Raw genomic sequence first — 19,035 nt, 5'->3', positions numbered from 1 at the left:
ATAAAGAAAATATTATTTAAGTTGCCCAAAGCAGAAATGTCACTTAAATTAGTTTTAAAACTTGGGCCATACATTTAGAATTTTAAGAAACCAAGAAATGAAATGTTTTAGGACTTCCTTGGTGGTCCAGCAGACTTCCACTGCAGGGACAGGGCAGAGTTTTGATCCGTGCTCTGGGAATTAAGATCCCACATGCTGCACAGCATGGCCAAAAAATTTTTAATTAAAAAAAAGTTAAAAATGATATCTTTCAAGAGGGCATATGTGGGAGACGCAGCTCAACACTGAAGTTTCTGACTAGACTTCCTGAATAAGCAGACAAAGAGCTCCAACACAGCATTTTCCCAGATCCAATAAGAGATTAGATGTGACACACAGAAGAGTCTTGGGGTCTGATAGAATGCTCGAGAATGTTTGAGTAGCAACTTGCTATTTACAAAACAGTTCTTAAATTTATACGTCTTTTCACTCGATCTTCTCAACTATATGAGGTAGGCAATATATTTTTTTTAAAGAAGAATGCAAAACCTAGGAGAATATAAGAAACAAGGAGACACTTGTTGCTAACAAGCAGCCATCCGCAAGTCCCAACTGTTGCCACTCCACCCACGATTTTGGCTGTGTGCGTAAAAGTGTAAAGGTAGCCGGGTGTAGGCTGTGTGCATAAGTGTGTAGGTAACTGTGGGTGTGTTCTTGGCATTGCTGCTGCTATTTTGTTGTTCAGGATGGACCGCATCAAGGCCAGGCAACAGAAATACAAAAAGGGTAAGGAGAGGATGCTGAGCTTGACCCAGGAGTCGGGGGAAGGCCAAGATCTCCAAAAACTTTCTGAAGAGGATGACGAGAGTATGTTGAAATCTTTCCTTCTTCACTCAGTACCTTGATGTTGAGTAAAAACATGATATAGGGTAGGGCTGTGAAATAACATTACTATTCATTCTAGTTTTATATTCCAATTGAGGGTGGAATGTGTTTGTTTCAGAAAGTACATATTTAACAAATCCATGACTTTATGAATAGCACCATATTTAGCAAGATGACTTTAATATAAACTAGCTTCCATTTCACAGACATGTGCCTCTGAAGAAAATAGGATGAGTTGGCTTCATTTGTTTCTTTAGGGAAGATATTTAGATATGTAGTCTACTGTTGTCTTTGATTTCTATAAATTTTATACAAAAATTAAATACATAGGCCCCTGAATAACAGTAGTTAAAATATTCAATTATGGTCTGTTCCAATGAAACTTGAGATGAAATACATATTTATTGTATCTAATTATAGATTTGTTATATCCAGTTAAGTTTAAAAGTTCTTAAAGATGCTTTCATGCTTTTCTATTTGAAGGGAATGGAGAAATAATACATGGTATTCTTCCAGTGCATAGTATCTATTTATCAACAGTAAATTGATATTTTTCCAACCATGCATTAAAATGATCACAAGAGATATTTCTGGTTATTGGAATGTACATATTTTAGCAAGTTATTTGCCACTAAATTTTTCTGTAATATCTGGGTGGTGCTTCTTTTTGTTAATTCTATGGAAAATTCAATGTGGGATGCATTTTTGACAGATAATCCTTTTCTTATACTTTTTATATGCCCTCAATCACTAAAAAGAAAGTGAAGACGTGGCATTCTGCTAATAGAATACTGAATATTTACCTTGTGGAATTGACTGCTGAACCACGTAAACGTTTAGTCAGTAGGATTTCTTTTCCTGACCTCGGGTGTACTTTTGCAATATGTCTTAATTTTGCCAATTGAGTTGTTAAAGCGTGGTTTTCAAAGTTTGTTTTCTCACTTCCTGAGAATTAATATTTGGACATATTTTATTTTAGGAGAAGCAGACAAACAGAAAACCAAGGGCAAAAAAAAGCAGTGGTGGCGGCCTTGGGTTGATCATGCTTCCAGTAGGTTTTTCTCGATCCTCTTACGATTTCATCGATTCTAACCCTTATATCCTTGACCAGAATTCAGGCGTCCCCATGACCTGTGTGTTTCATGCATGGTTTGGTGCTTGTGACTTGATAGGAGGGGCAGAGGGGAGAAACACTGTGATCTCTGTGGGTCTCTGAGCCTGACAGATGGAATCTTCCAGAGCAGTCAGCCGACTACCATGTGGCTCATGTATTCCTGAGCACCACCCATGGGCTCAGAGAGGGAAGAGGGGTTGATGGCTTTGTTATCGGATTCTGAGGTCCAGAGCTCTGCTGAGGTGTGTTTGTTCCTTGGCTGAAAACCCTTATTGAAAATGCTTTTCAGCTCCTCCTGGAACTCTGAATTTAAAGAAAACCACTGTATTTGGAATGTCCCTGACCCTCTTTGAAAAGCACTGGGTGTGAATGTTAAGGAGCCCCCACCCCCGCCCCGCCCCCTCACATGCACTGCTCTGCCATTCCAAGAGCATTGATTCCATTTTTATGTAAGGGTAGTTGGCAATTTATTAAGCACAAAGATGGGGATACTTTAATACTTTCTCACCCTGCCTCAGTTTCAAAAAAACTCTAAAACTACCCTCCAAATCCAATACCTGGTGTGTGGGTGGTCTCAGAGTCACCAGAGCTGAGACAAGACCCTTCAGAACAAAGTCAGATGTTGGTTTTGGAAAAGCAGAGCTCGATAGCCACTCAGAGTTGGTGTGTTTCACTCTATCACAGAAAAAAAAAAATGAATGAGTAATTGCAAAATGCAGCGGCTATGCCTGCTCCGCTTAGCGAAGGATGTAGCACTTACTCTTGGCAATGGCATTCTAATGGGATGATCCATTTCAGTCTGGCCCACTTTGAATTTGTTAGAATATTGAATAATTATTCATTATCTTGCAGATTACTTGTAATGTCTTCAGACTTTTATGTCTTGTATTGTGTCTTGATAACTGCAGCTTATGTAATCAGACAAGTGGATATCACAAGGTCCCTAATGTCAACAGGATGGTGTTCCGAATCAGTAGGAAATCAGTCAGAATCCTTTCCCTCACCTAATTCTTACCATCATTTAGATCTGGCTTTGGCCTTTCACCCAAGAAACAATTTCCTAAAATCAGCAAGCCAATTTCAGGAAGCGATATTCAAAATTTGCTCCATATACCTGGATGTAATAAAATGTAATCTCAAATATTGAATGTAGCATTATGGTATGAAAAAATCCATGAGTTCTAAAGAGTTCTAAAGATTCAAGCTGGAATTCTGTGTGACCCACTGTCTGCTGGTGTGTCAGCCATGCCAACAGTCTCCTGTGCGGACATTGTGTGCCAACTTCTATCAAGTCACAAGTAAACTGTGCTGATCTTTCTGTTTTTAAAGGGCCCTTTGCTAGTTTAGAGAGACCTATCCATTTCAAAATGGTGTCATACTGATGTTTTGTCCTTTAACCTGGGGGTATATGCCCACTGTGGTCATCATGAGTCTTTCCTTTGCTCGTGTAAACATTGCATTTTGGAAGGAATTGGATATGGTCTTCAATCACCACCTGATGAGTTGGTTATCCTTGAAAGAACTTCCTCTGAATGTTGTTGACTTTAGAGTTTCTGATTCATTTCACCCTCATTATATCAAGTTCTTGAAGGCTGGGATTACACTACCTGTGCCTCGTTATAAAATTTCCAGTGCAATGATGCCGGGGTGTGTGTCATTCATAGTTTGGAATCAGATATTTCTTTTTACAAGCTGGGGAAGAAAGGAAAGGAATTGATGTGTGGCTTATTTTGTAGACAATGACGAGTTCCAAAACCTATCTTTAGATTTGGAAGCACTTTATTGAAAGCCCATTTTCCGATCTCTTGAGTCATTGGGCTTTTAAATATGTCTTAGAGGTGCCAAGTGTAAGAAGAAGTGTCTTTGAAATACCCTTTACAAACTTATTGATGATACAATAATGTTGCTGTGTTGTTCACATTATTGGTGAGCATCTGCACTCTTAACATGTTCTGTAGGTGACATCCTCCCAGTTCCATGTCTATGTGCACACAGACCATCGCATCATTGCTGTTCAATGATACCTTCCATGCTAGTGAGACGCACTTGTTTCCACATCAGTTCTGTACAGCAGAATCAGTGACAAGCCTCACTTTGTCAGGTATCTGAAATACAGGACCAAGTCCCTGGTGTTACAGGTGGGATTTTAAAAGCAAGCTGTCAGCATCAGTGTCCGTGGTACATACACGGACCCAGGCTGGAGGCAGGACCCCTATCAGAGCTCACAAACATAAATATAAGAGCTTTTCTACTTATTATTAGCAGATAGAACTTCAGGAAATATTATCTATTTCTGAGTTTCATTTCAATAACAATTTATAAAGGAATAGGAGACTTTTAAAACATTTTCTTCCATTTTTAATGTGTTAATGGCACATGTCACATACAAATTGGCAGCATCTTTCAAACAATAAAAATCAATGTAGGACTGCTCGTGATGAAAACTGACTTCAGTGGCCATGTGAACAAAAGTTCTCGAAGGTATGATTGAATACAGTTGAAGCTGTCATTGATTTTAGAGCCAATAATGAGGGTAAAATGTTCAGTCCTGAAAATCGCGGTGTTTACCAAATGACCACGTGACGTCAAGTCCGTGTGACTTTCCAGTAAATCTCTGAGCTTATCTGAAGCATTACTTTCATGGTCTCCATCTCGGTCCAATGTAATGCTGTGATTTTGGTTCGTTCTTGCTTATTCTTACCTTATGTTGAATTGCATTTATTTCCTCAGGCCTGGGACCAGTCCTCTGGGCCTGGTTCCTTCTTCAAAATAAACAACAAATTACAGTGCTTCTGTTCAAGGATATAAGGCCCAATTCATTCATTCTGCATCTTCATGGATGAAGGTTTCAGATATGTCTGAAAACATGGGCAAAATTACTCACTATCATGTTTAGTGATAGCAACTAATTTTCAACAAGCCAAGGTTTCCTGTGACCTTACAATGAATAAGTCCAGAAGATACCTAAAGACATTACATGATGTCATCTAAAAGACACCTCAGCATTTGAAAATTCTAATATAACTTGGAAATACGCATATGTTTTCCTGCAGTGACAGTACAGTTCTTACAGCATCAGAAATGCACATGCTGGGTCTCTTTTCTCTGATAAAATAGTTATCAAACTGATAAAGATTCCATTCTCAAACTTCTTGAGCTCTCTGAACATTTCAGCTCTCTAGACTGCCTCTGTGCTTAAGACACAATATGTCTTTGCAAGGAAAATGCCAGGCAAGGACCATCCATACGGTTTGTGCTCTGTGTCCTGTGGTCAGTACAGTTCTCCTCAAATTTCAGTAAGCAACTGGGGGGCTCCTTCTTGACCAGAAGCCTAACAGTGCTAAACCGTATGGATCATGTCCACCTGGCTCCTTCTGTCCTAGCCTATGAGTAGAAACAGCCAGAGTGTGGTGGTGGTGTTTTTGTGATTGTGCTTTTTTTTCTTTTCTTTTCTTTTTTTATGTTATTTGCCCATTTCCTCCTCATGATAATGTGTGATTAAAAAAAAAAAACAACTCTTTTTCAAATGTCTTGTGGCCTGTGTTATAGCCTGTGTCTGCACAGTATAAAGTGAAGCAGAAGGTGGTGACACGTGACTCCTGGTTCCGAATCATCCGGATTAGCTTTGCCATAGCAATTTATACCCATTCAGACAACGCTGAAGCTTCTGCTTCACTTTGACCTTGTCTGAGGTCCCAAAGTGCTGAACTGTGACATGATGATAGTTTTCAGTCCTCTGGGCCATCTTGGTAACAGAACTGGTTGCTGCAGGCTTGATCTGGTGCATCTGTGTACAATTTCCTGTGAAGAAGGAAGAAAATGCCAGATGAACCCAGCAGTGGCCAGGTCCCCTCCATGGCCTGGACGAGGCCTGGTGCTCCACAGACCATGTAGCTCAGCCCAGAGTGAGGTCTCCTCATCTCCTGTGTCCTCCTCCCCACCGATACCTTTGCGGGACAATTTATATGTCTTTGGGGGGCATTTCATAAATACACCCCAAATTGCCTCATATTTCTTCCAAGAAATAAGTACATATTTTGTTTTACTTAGTGGTCAGGAGTGGAGATTACTATTTGTTTGAAACGGATAGTGAAGAGGAGGAAGAGGAAGAATTAAAAAAGGAAGATGAAGAGCCCCCCCGGAGGTCAGCTTTCCAGGTAACTATGGGGATAAGGACATCACAGCCTTGGTTGGTTGAAGAGGTTTTCTTTCTGACAGACCTTGACCACAGGCCTTGACTTCCTCTGCCGTGTTCATGCATGGTAGCTCCCAGAGGTTCTAGTTCACATCTGAAGTCGCGTGGTTCTAACTGTCCTGTCCTGCTGCTTGCTGTCAGCATTGCAGTTGTTACTGCCAGAATTCCTGCAAGGGTAATGGTCCAGCCAGCTGTTCATTTGCATAAAAAAATTTCTAATGCCCTAAACAAAATTAAAGCTGCCCTGGGTGTACTTCGTTTCAAGCTTTGGATCACTTGAGTGGACTTCTAGTTGCATAGGTGAAATAGCTGACCATGAAAATAAAATCCTCGCTTTGATTTGAAAACAGTCATTTCGAATTTTGAAAATCAGTTCCCTTGGTACTTCTAAAGATTTTAGACTGTATTGAAATCATAAAAACCTCCAGCCCAGTTTTAATGTTCTCAGCTTAACTGCCTCTCTTTTTCAGAACCTGCCGTATCGTTCTTGGTGACATGAGTCACCAGCCTAGTAGCATGTATCCAGCAATTGTATCGTCAGTGTTTGTTAAAGACGTGGGTTTGTCAGTAGAGTTATATACGGGATGAAAACTCGGTAGATTTTCGTTACAAGGGAGCGGACATAGGACTGTTCTTTCCCCATTGTTAGACTACAAGGCACACAGGTGGACATCCGGCCAGTCTCATGATGTGTTCACGAGGCCAGTGTCCACTTGCTGGCCAGGTCTTCCCAAGCTGGCAGCTTACCTCCACCCTGTCTTCCTAGTGAAAGTGAAGAACTAAATTGTTCGTGGGGACACTTTGCTCTAATGATGCTCTGTCACTTGCCCCATTGCTGCCCCCTTGTGTTTCTTGATGACAGTGTGTGCATGTGTGCAGCTGGCTTGCTCAACACTAATGACTTGTTTATTTTTATTTCGAGTTTCCTTCTAATCCTCACTCATCAGGCAGCAGAGGAGAGAGCGGGTCGTCTTCACCACTTTTACAGATTACATGAATGATAAATCATTTTCTTTATTCCTAACCTACAAGCAGGGCACGTTTTATTCCACATTCAGCGATGAGCATGTTTTAACCCAGTCGGTATAACTGTAGAGCCAAACTCATACTGATGTCTTATATTAAGTGATCGGTTTTTGTTTTTTTTTCTACTAATTACTCTTGCTTTGTCCTTCTTTGTAGAGAGCTATTGGGAAGTTTGCATCAGCCATTTTAGCCTTGCCAAAGTCTATCATTAAACTTCCCAAAACTATTCTTCAGTATTTAATCAGAGCTGCAAAGGTATTTGACATTTTACTGGTGTGTGGTGTGTGGCCCTCCGCTCCGTAGACCTTTAGATGGGCAGACCCCCGCTGCCCACATCTGCGTTTTCCCTGTTCTATACATCTTACGATGAAGGAATGAGAAGAATTTAAAATATTGGGCAGACTTTTCCAAAAATCGTTCTGAGAAGCCAAATTCCTTATTATGGTGATTCTTGTTTTTCAATCGGCATCAGAGCTGATTAAAAAATAGAAAGAGAAAATGCAGATACAAATCTTCTTGTAGTTCTGCCTAAGTCACGTCTCATGTTAAAAGGGTCACGTCTGGTTGCATGCATCAGATATGATGTGTCAAAACGACCATTTTCTCAGAAAGCTGGTAAAATTACAAACAGGAAAAAACGACTCGTTTTGCTCCGTCTCCTTTCAGGCTACCTGCTAAGCCTCCATCTTCCTAAATTGGACTCTTCTGGCATCTTCTGCCCGAGTTCAGTGTCTCTCCTCACTGGCCAAGCTGCTGTGGATGGTCCACCCAGCCTCCATGGTCCACATCATCAGAAACACTACTGAATGAACTGCTACAGTTATTTGTTAATTCACCCAACACACAACACAAAGTATCTAACTACCTCTGCTGTGGTCATTTCATTATTGGAAATCATAAATAGTGACTCACTACTCTTGTGCTTTGTAGAAAGCCGCTTCTCCTGCTTTAAATTGGAGCATACACTTACACTAGTAAAATGCTCCACAAGGATGTGGCTAGCGAGGGAAACCATTGCTTCTCACGTTTCACTTGGGGGTCTTATTTAAATGCAGGTTGTTTTAATTCATCAGGTCCAGAGAGACCTGAAATTCTAGATTTTTCTCAAGCTCTCAGGTGAAGCCTAAAAGTCTCTCTGCCTAGCGTAGCAGGGTCTAGACCCCTGGGCTTCTTCCTTTTTAAAATACCAGAATTCTGAGTTCTAGTTTAATATTCCCTGTTGCTACTTCCTTGGGTTTCTTTTCTTTTCCCCTTTTATGACTGCCTTATGTGTCTTTCCATTCACGTTTAAGAATTTATATGAAAGATTACAATGTGGTTATCCCTCATCTTAGTTTAAGAAATATCTTCTTACCAACAACATAAGGTTCTGGATCACAACTGGATTAAAAAACATTTTAGAAAACTTAACCAACTTCAGTTAAAGGTCTCCACTTCAACAAAGTCCTCTCCTGTTTCAAAAAGCAAATGCTTTTTGCGTAAAAAGCTTTCAGTAAAAGGAATCCCATTTCCCTAACATTTAAGATGAAATCAGTGAGGGTGGACTCTGAGACGAAGTTGGGTACAGGCTAGTGGCAGCAGCAGACGGAGAAGTCGATGTCATCTACGCACATTTTCGTGTGTTTTTCTACCCAAGATTAGTTCTTCATGTGTCTGTTCTCCAGAGATACCCGTGACACTGGGTGGTAGTTACCACTGAGACTTCAGAATTGAGACATTTCAGAAAGAAGCTTAATTTGGTGTCTTAACTCAGTAAGAATCAGGATGCTTCCTCTTCCTCCTTCATCATCAACTTTTCCCAGAAATAGTTGGTCTGATCCTCGGTCCAGTGTTCCTGGAGCTATAAAATATTTGTACTTCAGAACATGGACATGAAAATCATTTTCCTACAAATGAGGACTTGTCCTAAGATCCTCCCCTTCCCTCCTTTCTTCAAACACTCATCTCAGCGAGGAAACACCAGCAGGATCAATGATTGAAGGACCACATGTAGAACCAGGAACACCGTTTTAATGAGGCATCATTTGTGCGGCCAGAGCCCTTTCTACAAGATACCTTCAATACTGTCCTAAACCCTCCCCTGTTCTGTCCTCCCCTCTCTCGTCTCCCAGGGGTTTAATTTTTCTTCAGAGCAAAAGAGTGTGCACCTAGTACACTCAGAAATCCTGAATCACTTTCTTATTTTCCACTTTGGCATTTTTGCATTATCCAAAAGCAATATTGTAATAACACCATTTTAAGGAAATGTCACAGTATGTATTTCTTATGCCTGACAATTTCTTTCATTTAGCAGTTCAGATTCTTTTAAAGAATCAGTGTTTTGCTGAAGCAAGTTTGCCTATCAACGACCTAAACCTCAGAGATATTCTTAATAGAATCTCCAGTTAACATACTCAATAAACGTCAACCATAAATTCCTTTTTCTGGTGCTTCTTCTTCAAATTGCAATTCACTTTTACTTTTCAAAATATATTTCTGGCATAAACTAGGATAACTTTTTTGCCTCCTGGGTTTATTATTTAGAAACAATACAGATCTTGTATGTGTGTGAATTGCCCATAAGATTCAGATTTCTACCTGTGAGGAAATGCTCTGTAACCTAGTAACCCACGACCTTTACATTTCCATGGATGGGAAAGTTGAACCCCTCTTTACTTCTACAATGCCAGTGGTTTGTTTACACTGGGTTTTTCAAGGATTTCAGAAATCTGAAAGTAATATAGAATAAAATCAAAGTGTTGGGGTTTACAAGAGCCCCTGTTCCTTTATCTTCATTATAGAAACCCAGCTTCCCTGAGACCAGGTGTGTTTGTGGGTGCACGTTGAGCATGCTTCCCGGCTTCATGGTTGTGGATGGCTGACTTTGCATTTCAGGGTTTTCTTTCTGTTCCTTCTGCATGACTTGGGACACTGTTGGTGGGCGGGATATTCAAAATTGCTCTGTTGTGATTATTGGTTGTCATGTATTAATGCAACTATTTTCAGCTCTTGAACGAATGACAGAAGGCAACCTAAAGCTCCCCTGTTCTCCTTCCATCCCATTCTGGAATAACCTCTTAACCTTCACAGCACGTTATCTTTCCTCTCCAAATACTGATCAATCTACAAAGCTCTTTCTCAAGTTGTTGGTAATAGTTGTTACTCACAAGAGAGAGTAACAAACATGCAAAAGTAATTTCCCAAAGTAAATGAACAAAAGATGTTTCGGTCTTGACTGAAACTTTATTTGTGTCAGGAGAAAATGAATGACACTTAGCCAGGCTTCTAGCTATGCTTAGTGTGTGTCACACGAGGGAATCAGGAGCTAAGTGTCAGAGATGTAGTAGGATGGGGGGATGGGGGAGAAGTAGGTGTTCGTGGTTCCAGAGGATCTCATGATTGCCTGATACTGAACAAAATACATGCCTACAACATCTATTTTCACATTTTATTTCATGGCCAGTGAGCACTGGTCAGCTCAGTATATTACGAGATGTGAGAAAGGGAGGTTTAATTCATGTTGAGACAAAAAATATGTATATTTCTGAAAGTCAGGAAACTTGGTGTTGGTCCCTTTTTCTTTAATTCAATTTATTAAAAATTCAGAAAATAATGAAACTTTCTCCCTTCAGTTTGTTTATCAAGCCTGGATTACTGACCCTAAAACAGCACTCCGACAGAGGCGCAAAGAGAAAAAAAGATCTGCAAGAGAAGAACAGAAAAGAAGAAGAAAAGAATCTGGGGAGGGTGAGTGATGGAGAGGGCTGCAGCTGACAGGCAGCGGACAGGGAACAAGCTTGGGTGGAATGAAATTTTTAATGTCTAAAGAGCACAAAGACTTTTACTTGCCCTTAATTTCTCAGGTCTTGGAATAAATTAAAACATGAATTTAAGTTGAGGTATATTTTATAAAATGGATAGAGAGATAGAAGCAAAATAAACCCAAAGAAAGTAGTAGCAAAATAATCATTTTTAGGTGGATATTAAGTCATCGAAAAGAAATAGAAGACGACCTGACCTTTAAGTGAAAAGCTGTTCTTGGAAAATAAGAAAGATGAACCTTTAGAAATTTGATCAAGAAAAAAAAAGGGAAAGCACACTTAAAGAGCAGTCAGGGACCAAAACTGGAACATACCTACCAGTGCTGTTTTCAACACTATCAATTCATTTAAAAATATATGATAGAAACATGTTTCTAAGGGGGAGAAAATGATAACAAACACACCAAAACGAAGTTAAAAAGCAAGTGGGGAGCTCAGGAAAAATGTTTTCATTATATATCAGGCTAAAGATCAGTGTTCTGGCTATATTAATTACTTCTGAGAGTCAGCAAAAGAAAAATTCAGCCCAGTGAATGAATGGGTATGAAAAGTAATTCAAGATCAGAAAACAGAAGCAGCCAAAAGGAGCTCAGTTTCACTAAGTAGCTCAATATGAGAAATGCAAACTAAATATTTTGACATTCTGTTTTTTTAATCGATTGGATTGGCAAGAATGTAAACATAGCTCTGTTTGGAGCTAGAGGAGGCATACTCGTCTGTGGTATTGTAAAGCAGCGCCTCCACTTTGGAGAGCAGATGTCAATCTGAAAATTTAAGTGTGCCTCTCCCACCAGAGATCCATCCCACCTCCAGGTGTGTGGCTTCACATGAGCCAATATTTGCACATAAGCACAAGCACATGTGGGCTTCCCTGGTAGCTCAGCTGGTAAAGAATCCACTTGCAATGCAGGAGACCTGGGTTCGATCCCTGGGTTGGGAAGATCCCCTGGAGAAGGGAACGGCTACCCACTCCAGTACTCTTGCCCAGAGAACTCCATGGACAGTGGACCCTGGTGCGCTACAGTCCCTGGGGTCACAAAGAGTTGGACACAACTGAACGACTTTCACTTTTTTCATGTTCACAAGCACATGTGTCTAAGAATATTCATCAAACATTATTATCACTAACAAAAATTTGGAAATATCCTAAATGCCCACATAAAGAAGAACCAAGTAAATTGTGTGACCAGTATATTATGGCATACTATTTAGTAGTTTAAAAAGCAAAATGAGTTACTTTGAACTGATATGGAGAACAATTCCTGACATACTGTTAAGTGAAAAGCATTTGTTGCAAACTGGCATGCACATTATGAAACCACTTACGAAATGAAGGAAACCAAAGTGCCTCCAGACAATGTTTTTCTTTTTTAATGGATGCATGTAATCGTGTATAAATGCACAAGGAAAAGATTGGGAAGAAAACTTAGCCAGTTAATTGCTGTGGTGACTTCTGGCAGAAGAGGTGGGGAGGCTGAGAGTAAGGGGTAGGATTAAAGAAACCTTCAGGCTTGTTATATTTTAATTCTTTACAAAGGAAATGTGTATATTGATTCTTTATGAAATTAAAAATGTATTCAAACAAGAAAAGAAAAGGAAAACATAACTTCTAATGGAGCTCTAATTGCAAAGCCATTCTCTTTTTTGACCATTCTGCTCCCTGCTACCTCCTGTAGCTTTCATTTTATTTTACTTGATTGGTTTAAAAAGGCAAAATTAAGACACTGAGGATGTAGCAAGTCAAGCAGTAAGGAAGCAGATGCAGTATAGCCTGGAAAGCTACCCGAAAGCACCAAATCTTTGCAGGGGTTGTATTCTCTTCAACCCCTTTCTCGGGTATACATACCTGTGGGCAGGTACTGTTTCCTTTGATTCAAAAATGAGTCCATGCTACACAGATTCTCCTGTACATTCATTAGCAATATATCATGAACACTTCTTCAATTAAGTATTTATAAAACTATATCATCCTTTTTTAATAGCTGAAAAATATTCTGTAATATGGATATGCATAATTTATCCAACTCCTCCATCACTAATGGATATAAGGTTTGCTTCCAAATTTTTGCCACAATAAATAACACTATCATGGATTTCCTCACACAAAAATTCATATGTAGTCATGTGTGTGTATGTGTTTAAATGCATGGCAAAAGCAGGATGAACACATACTTCCCCCAAAATAGATGATCAGAAGTGGAATTTCTGGGTTAAAGTGGGTGCTTTTTATTGTTTTACTTTAATAAATATTTTCCCAAGAGGTTTTAGGAATTTAAACTCCTCTGTATGAGGCATAGGAATGTCTATTTCCCTGGAGCCTTGTCCTATGGGCTGTTACTACTCTTTTTATCATGTCTTTCTCAAGGATGACAAACGACTTTCATTTTCATTTGAATTTTCCTAACTAATAAGGTTGAGTATTTTTTTTTCATATTTTCTTGGTTTTGTGGGGGAGGTGTTCCTTGATGGCTCAGATGGTAAAGAATCTGCCTGCAATGCAGGAGACTTGAGTTCGATCCCTGGGACAGGAAGATCCCCTGGAGAAGGAAATGGCAACCCACTCCAGTATTCTTGCCTGGAGAATTCCATGGACTAATGGAACTAATAAGGTTGAACATTTTTATTTCATATTTTCTTGGTAAATATTAAAATGAAAAAAAAGTAAATATAAAAGTAAATAAATTTTACTTTTCAAATCCAAGATTTAAACATTTTTATCACATTTCATAATATTCTATTGGATTGTCTTTATTAATCTAGGAGATATTTATGTTAGGAATATTATGCTTTTTTATGTGTTGCAAGTATCTTTTTTTCCAACCCAGTGCTTATCTTTTAGTTCATGGTGTATGTTTTCTAAGCAATGTTTAATTTTTTTCTGATGTCAAGTAGGTCTGGTTTCTTCTTTTTTTTTTTGGTCTGGTTTCTTTTTGCAATTTCTGTATTTTCATCTTGCTTAAGAAAGTCTTCCCCCCAGATGTTATGCATATGTTTTCTTGTATTTCCTCTTATTTACCTTTTGAATTTGTATTATCCTTTGAGGTAGAGATCTATTATGCTAAGCTTGTTTGGTAAATGAATCTTTCTTTTTTTATTAATTTAAATGCTCCTTTTGACAGTGTTAATCTCCCATTTACTCTTAGGTATGTTTCTGGGCTCTGTATTTTGATCCTCAAGGTGTTCAAAATTACAACTTCATAGTATATAACAACAGTCAGCACACTTTTTCTATAAAGGGCTGGATAGTAAATATGATAAGCTTTGCACTGTAAATTCCTGCTGCAACTCAACCTGCCTTCTTGGAGCAGATTCGGATGGTACGTCCCCAAGTGGGCATGGCCATGTTCCACCAAAATTTTGAATTTTATGTAATTTTCATATACATAAAATATTCTTCTTCTTCAGACTTTGTTTGACTATTGAAAATATAAAAACCACTCTCAACTCACAGGCCATTAAACAACAGGAAGCGGGAAAGATTTGGCCAAACAATTTGGTTTACCATCCCCAACTCCATGATAGTCATTCCGAAGTCAGGTGAGGAGAATCTGAAAGCTCAGAATTCTGACAACTCTTCCCTCGGAGCTCTTCAAATAGGCGGAACTTCCCAGATTTCATTATAAAATTCCTCTCAGTCCAGAAGTGTAACATAGGCATTAATTTACCTTGAAAGGATGTAACTCATGTTCCTTGAACACTCTTGGCAGGTCCTGTGGAGTGGGAAGACCGGGAGGATGAGCCAGTCAAAAAGAAGTCTGATGGACCAGGTAACAAAGTGAAGACGCCCATCAGCAGGGGAGGTAGGGGTGGGGGCTTGGAGTGGGAGGATGTTTCCTGCCCAGATGGTGTGTGAGGAAGGCTGCCTGGAAACAGTGAATTAAATAGTGTTTCTGGACTGTGACTCAATCATCGGCATCCCTTGAAATCGCATCTCTAGTGAAATTGCAAAGAGACTGAAAATCAGACCTACCTTTGCATTGTGGGATGAGATGTCGGATTTGAGTCCATGTGTAAAGTCCTTTACCCAAATGCCTATGAAAGGGAGTTGGGAACAAATTATAAATGTCCGAGGGAAACCATCAGTTGCTGCTGCTGCTGCTAAGTCACGTCAGTCGTGTCCGACTCTGTGTGACCCCATAGACGGCAGCCCACCAGGCTCCCCCGTCCCTGGGATTCTCCAGGCAAGAACACTGGAGTGGATTGCCATTTCCTTCTCCAATACGTGAAAGTGATAAGTGAAAGTGAAGTCGCTCAGTCGCCTCCAACTCTTCGCGACCCCATGGACTGCAGCCCACCTGGCTCCTCCCTCCATGGGATTTTCCAGGCAAGAGTGCTGGAGTGCGGTGCCATGGCCTTCTCCGAAACCATCAGCATGGAGGCACAAAAAAATATTGGCATTTAGAAGGCATGGAAAAGGAGTGAAGTGAGAGGTAGTTTCGATCCCTGGGTGGGGAAGATCCCCTGGAGGAGGAAATGGCAACCCACTCCAGTATTCTTGCCTGGAAAATCCCATGGACAGAGAAGCCTACAGGCTACAGTCCACAGGGTTGCCCAGAGTCGTGCCCGACTGAAGCGACTGAGCATGCATGAGAGGTAAGTACGCTGGGAAATGAGCAGCCTCCAGGGCTTGGGCTGACTCCTCCTTTTAGGGAAGAAACCTGAATCCCAGCGCATTTGCTCAGGACTCCACACAGTCAGGGATAGAGCTCACATCTTCTGAGCCCCAGCCCAGGCCCAGTGCCACGTGGGCTTCACAGAACCCGAGACTGGGGGGAAGATTTCTCCATCAGGGAAAAAAAAAAAAGAGGAGAAACAAAAGCCTCTGAACACAGTGAACCCACATGCCTCTCTGGCCCCACAGACACGTGGCTTCCTCTCCCCTGGGGCTGGCAGTCCTGGGTGCACCACTTACCCACAGGCAAGGTGTTCAGGCTCTTTCATGCTGGAAAAAATACATCCATGGATGCCATCTGTTGATACAAAACGAGACTTCCCAAAGGCTCTCCAAGCCCTCGGAGGCACCGTCCTTGAAGCAGGCCTCCATGTCCAGACAATCGACTTGCTGTCTGTGGGGCAACACCCTGTTATTCCTGCAAACCTTTTCCTGGTAGCAGTGCCCCATGCTTCGAGTAGCTCGTCCACTTCACCATAAGCTTTACACACATTAGTTTGTTCAACACCCTCAAAACCCTCTTCCCCACTTGACAGAGAAAAACCCAAGGCAGAAAAAAACTAGCCAACTTTCCCAAATCTACACAACCACTTGGGGGTAGAGATGAGCACTGGAGGTGAGCTAGTCACATACAGCTCCCTACACGGGTCCCAGTCACAGCCGAGAGGAGGGAGGTGGCCCAGGGTCAGTGGGCATCTCAGGGCTCCTATGGTTTGGAAAGGACTGACCACTCAGGCAAAATTTTATAGTTAGCACAGCTTGGTGTCATTAAATACATATGAGAAAGATGATTCAGGGGTTTGGATAGAGTCTTAGTGTGTGGACTGAATTCTGTACAAAATACCTTTGAAAGGTGTTCAACTACAATTCAGCTGCAGTGGGAAACATCAGAGTCTTACTGAACCAACAGAACCAACAGAATAAGAAAAGCATTAATGGAACCAATTTCTTGGATAGATATAGACTGTTTCTGGCCAGTAGCAAATACCCTTGAGTGCAGACTGTACTTCTAATCAGACCTGGTATCTCTATATGGACCTGTTTCGACTGAAGCTTTGACCAAAGGTTAACAATTCTATCTGAGTTTGGTTTGGGAGCTGCCACTGCAGGTATGGAAAACCCTGCCCACCACTTCCATGCCTGTGCCCACCCTCCCCCACCACGGCCCTGTCTCTCCATGTAGGGGTCAAGGACAAAACCAGACAGGGCTGTCTTTGGTAAAACACCACTGCTTCACACACAGCACCACGACTGAGGGCATGATGTCCCTTTAAATCAGGTTCTCTTCTTCCTCCTAGACAACATCATCAAGAGGATCTTTAATATTTTGAAGTTCACCTGGGTCCTGTTTCTGGCAACCGTGGACAGTTTCACAACGTGGCTCAACTCCATCTCCAGGGAGCACATCGACATCTCCACCGTCCTGAGGATCGAGCGCTGCATGCTCACCAGAGAGATCAAGAAGGTAACCCTGCTCGTGACCCTGCTTCACTTCTGCCCGAGTCACAAAGGTTCTGAAAGCCAGGGTCCAGACCTCCATGGAAGCTCAGACAAAATTCTTCCTCTCCAGTCTTTGCATAACCCCTCTGGCTTTTTGGTGTATTTCAGTCTGTTCCATGCTCAGAATGAAAATATGCATAGTCCGCGTGCACGCACACACACACACACCCTCACCCTCACAGTCCTGGGATCTCGGCCAGCATGTTCACTCTGTCCCCTCTCATTACCACGGTTCCCAGCTGCACTGGCTCTGTTGTGTCTCATAAAGGATCATGTGCTTTAGTCTGGGAAGTTTGACCTGAAATTTCTCACAGGGAAAATAAGGAATATACACATCTGGAGGCTCAGATGGTAAAGGACCTGCCTGCAATGCAGGAGACCCACGTTCAGTCCCTGGGTCCAGAAGATCCCTTGGCGAAGGGAATGGCAACCCACTCCAATATTCTTGCCTGGGAAATCCCACGGACAGAAGAGCCTGACGGGCTACAGTCCATGGGGTGGCAAAGAGTTGGACATGACTGAGCGACTGAGACAAAACATAGCCATAGATGGTTTATAGATTACATTTGAAAAAAAATAGTTCACAGCTGGAAAGGTTACTCTCACTTGGCAAAATTATCTACATAATTATTACAATATTATCTACAAAATTATCTACATTATTATCTACATAATAAAAAGAAAGGATTTCTTTTTAATTTTTTAATTTTATTTTTTGAGATGTGGGTGGCATATACCATTTTATTCATTTCACGCTTACAACATAATAACTTAGTATTTATGTGTATTGTAAAATGATAACCACAGTAGATCTAGTTAACCTCCCTCACTGCACCTGTTATAAATTTTTTTTCTTGTGAAGAAGACTTTGAAGATCTTTTCTCTTAATAACTTTTCAATACACAATACAGTATCATTAACTCTAGTCACCATTGCATTCCCATGATTTATTTATTTCATAACTGCAAGTTTGTACATTTGACCATCTTCAGCCTTAAACTAGGAGGGGTTTCCTGTTCAGCATGACCCAGTAACATCCAGCACCATTAATTCAGTGAGTTGACATCAATCCTCAGCTTGACTAACTTGGCTTTTCATCCTGCTGGAGGTGTGTGTGATGGCGGAGGGTTGTCCACGCTGAGGAACACTGATGTCTGCCCAGGGCTGTGACAGTATCTCCCTCTCCGCAGGGCAACGTCCCAACCCGGGAGAGCATCCACATGTACTACCAGAACCACATCATGAACCTGTCCAGGGAGTCAGGACTGGACACCATCGACGACCATGCTGGCACTGCTGCAGGCATACAGAGCGCCCACAGGATGGACAGCTTGGATTCCCACGACAGCATCTCCAGGTACATCCCGAGCTCCGCAGTGGTGCTGCTTTCCGCAGGGATGACAGAGGTGAGAGATGATGGGAGAGGTGCAGGCTGATCAGAACCTTGGGGGTGCCCAGCTGCTCAGGGCTGTCTCCGTGGGCATGGCCTAGCAGAGCACTGCTGCCCCTGGTCCGAGCAGAGAGAAGCAGATATTAGTAATAAATCATTAGAAAGACCCACATGACTGCCAGGCCCAGGACTGGGATTTCCAAGCTGGAGTTAAAGTCAGATGCGCCTCCTGACACAAAATGAGTAATTGTATCAAGAACTGCATCTTCAATGCCTTTAAAATGCTGTTCCACAAAGTTTCTTCTATTCTAGAGTCTTTTGCCACCTGTTGCTCTCCATCTTCTTCTTTCAGAAATTTTACTTTATGATTCGGAATCGTAAAAATTTGAGAAGTGGTTCTGTGGGCCCCACCTTCCGAGTTGTGTGGTCACACCCCTGCTTCACACAGGCCCCTGCACTGACCCTTCCCCGGGG

General features: G+C 41.3%; 1 protein-coding gene across 6 annotated transcripts in view; it reads left to right on the top strand.

Annotated features, from left to right (window-relative positions):
* Positions 1-19,035, top strand: part of PIEZO2 (piezo type mechanosensitive ion channel component 2) — a 241,604-nt gene that overhangs the window by 197,169 nt on the left and 25,400 nt on the right. For all 6 annotated transcript variants that reach the window (XR_006338207.1, XM_043889594.1, XM_043889593.1 and 3 more), the window contains 7 exons: positions 725-846; positions 1,844-1,915; positions 6,029-6,135; positions 10,811-10,925; positions 14,707-14,766; positions 16,970-17,136; positions 18,362-18,528. Coding sequence is in view for 5 of the 6 variants with exons in the window: in XM_043889594.1 (XP_043745529.1) it covers positions 725-846; positions 1,844-1,915; positions 6,029-6,135; positions 10,811-10,925; positions 14,707-14,766; positions 16,970-17,136; positions 18,362-18,528 (810 nt within the window). In the remaining variant the exon portion in view is untranslated. The remainder of the gene's footprint in view (positions 1-724; positions 847-1,843; positions 1,916-6,028; positions 6,136-10,810; positions 10,926-14,706; positions 14,767-16,969; positions 17,137-18,361; positions 18,529-19,035) is intronic.

Source organism: Cervus elaphus, chromosome 27, assembly GCF_910594005.1.
Source record: "Cervus elaphus chromosome 27, mCerEla1.1, whole genome shotgun sequence".
In the NCBI taxonomy this organism is placed as follows: domain Eukaryota; kingdom Metazoa; phylum Chordata; class Mammalia; order Artiodactyla; family Cervidae; genus Cervus; species Cervus elaphus.
Note: the sequence above shows the minus strand (reverse complement) of the source record. Positions and strands in the feature narration are given on the sequence as shown.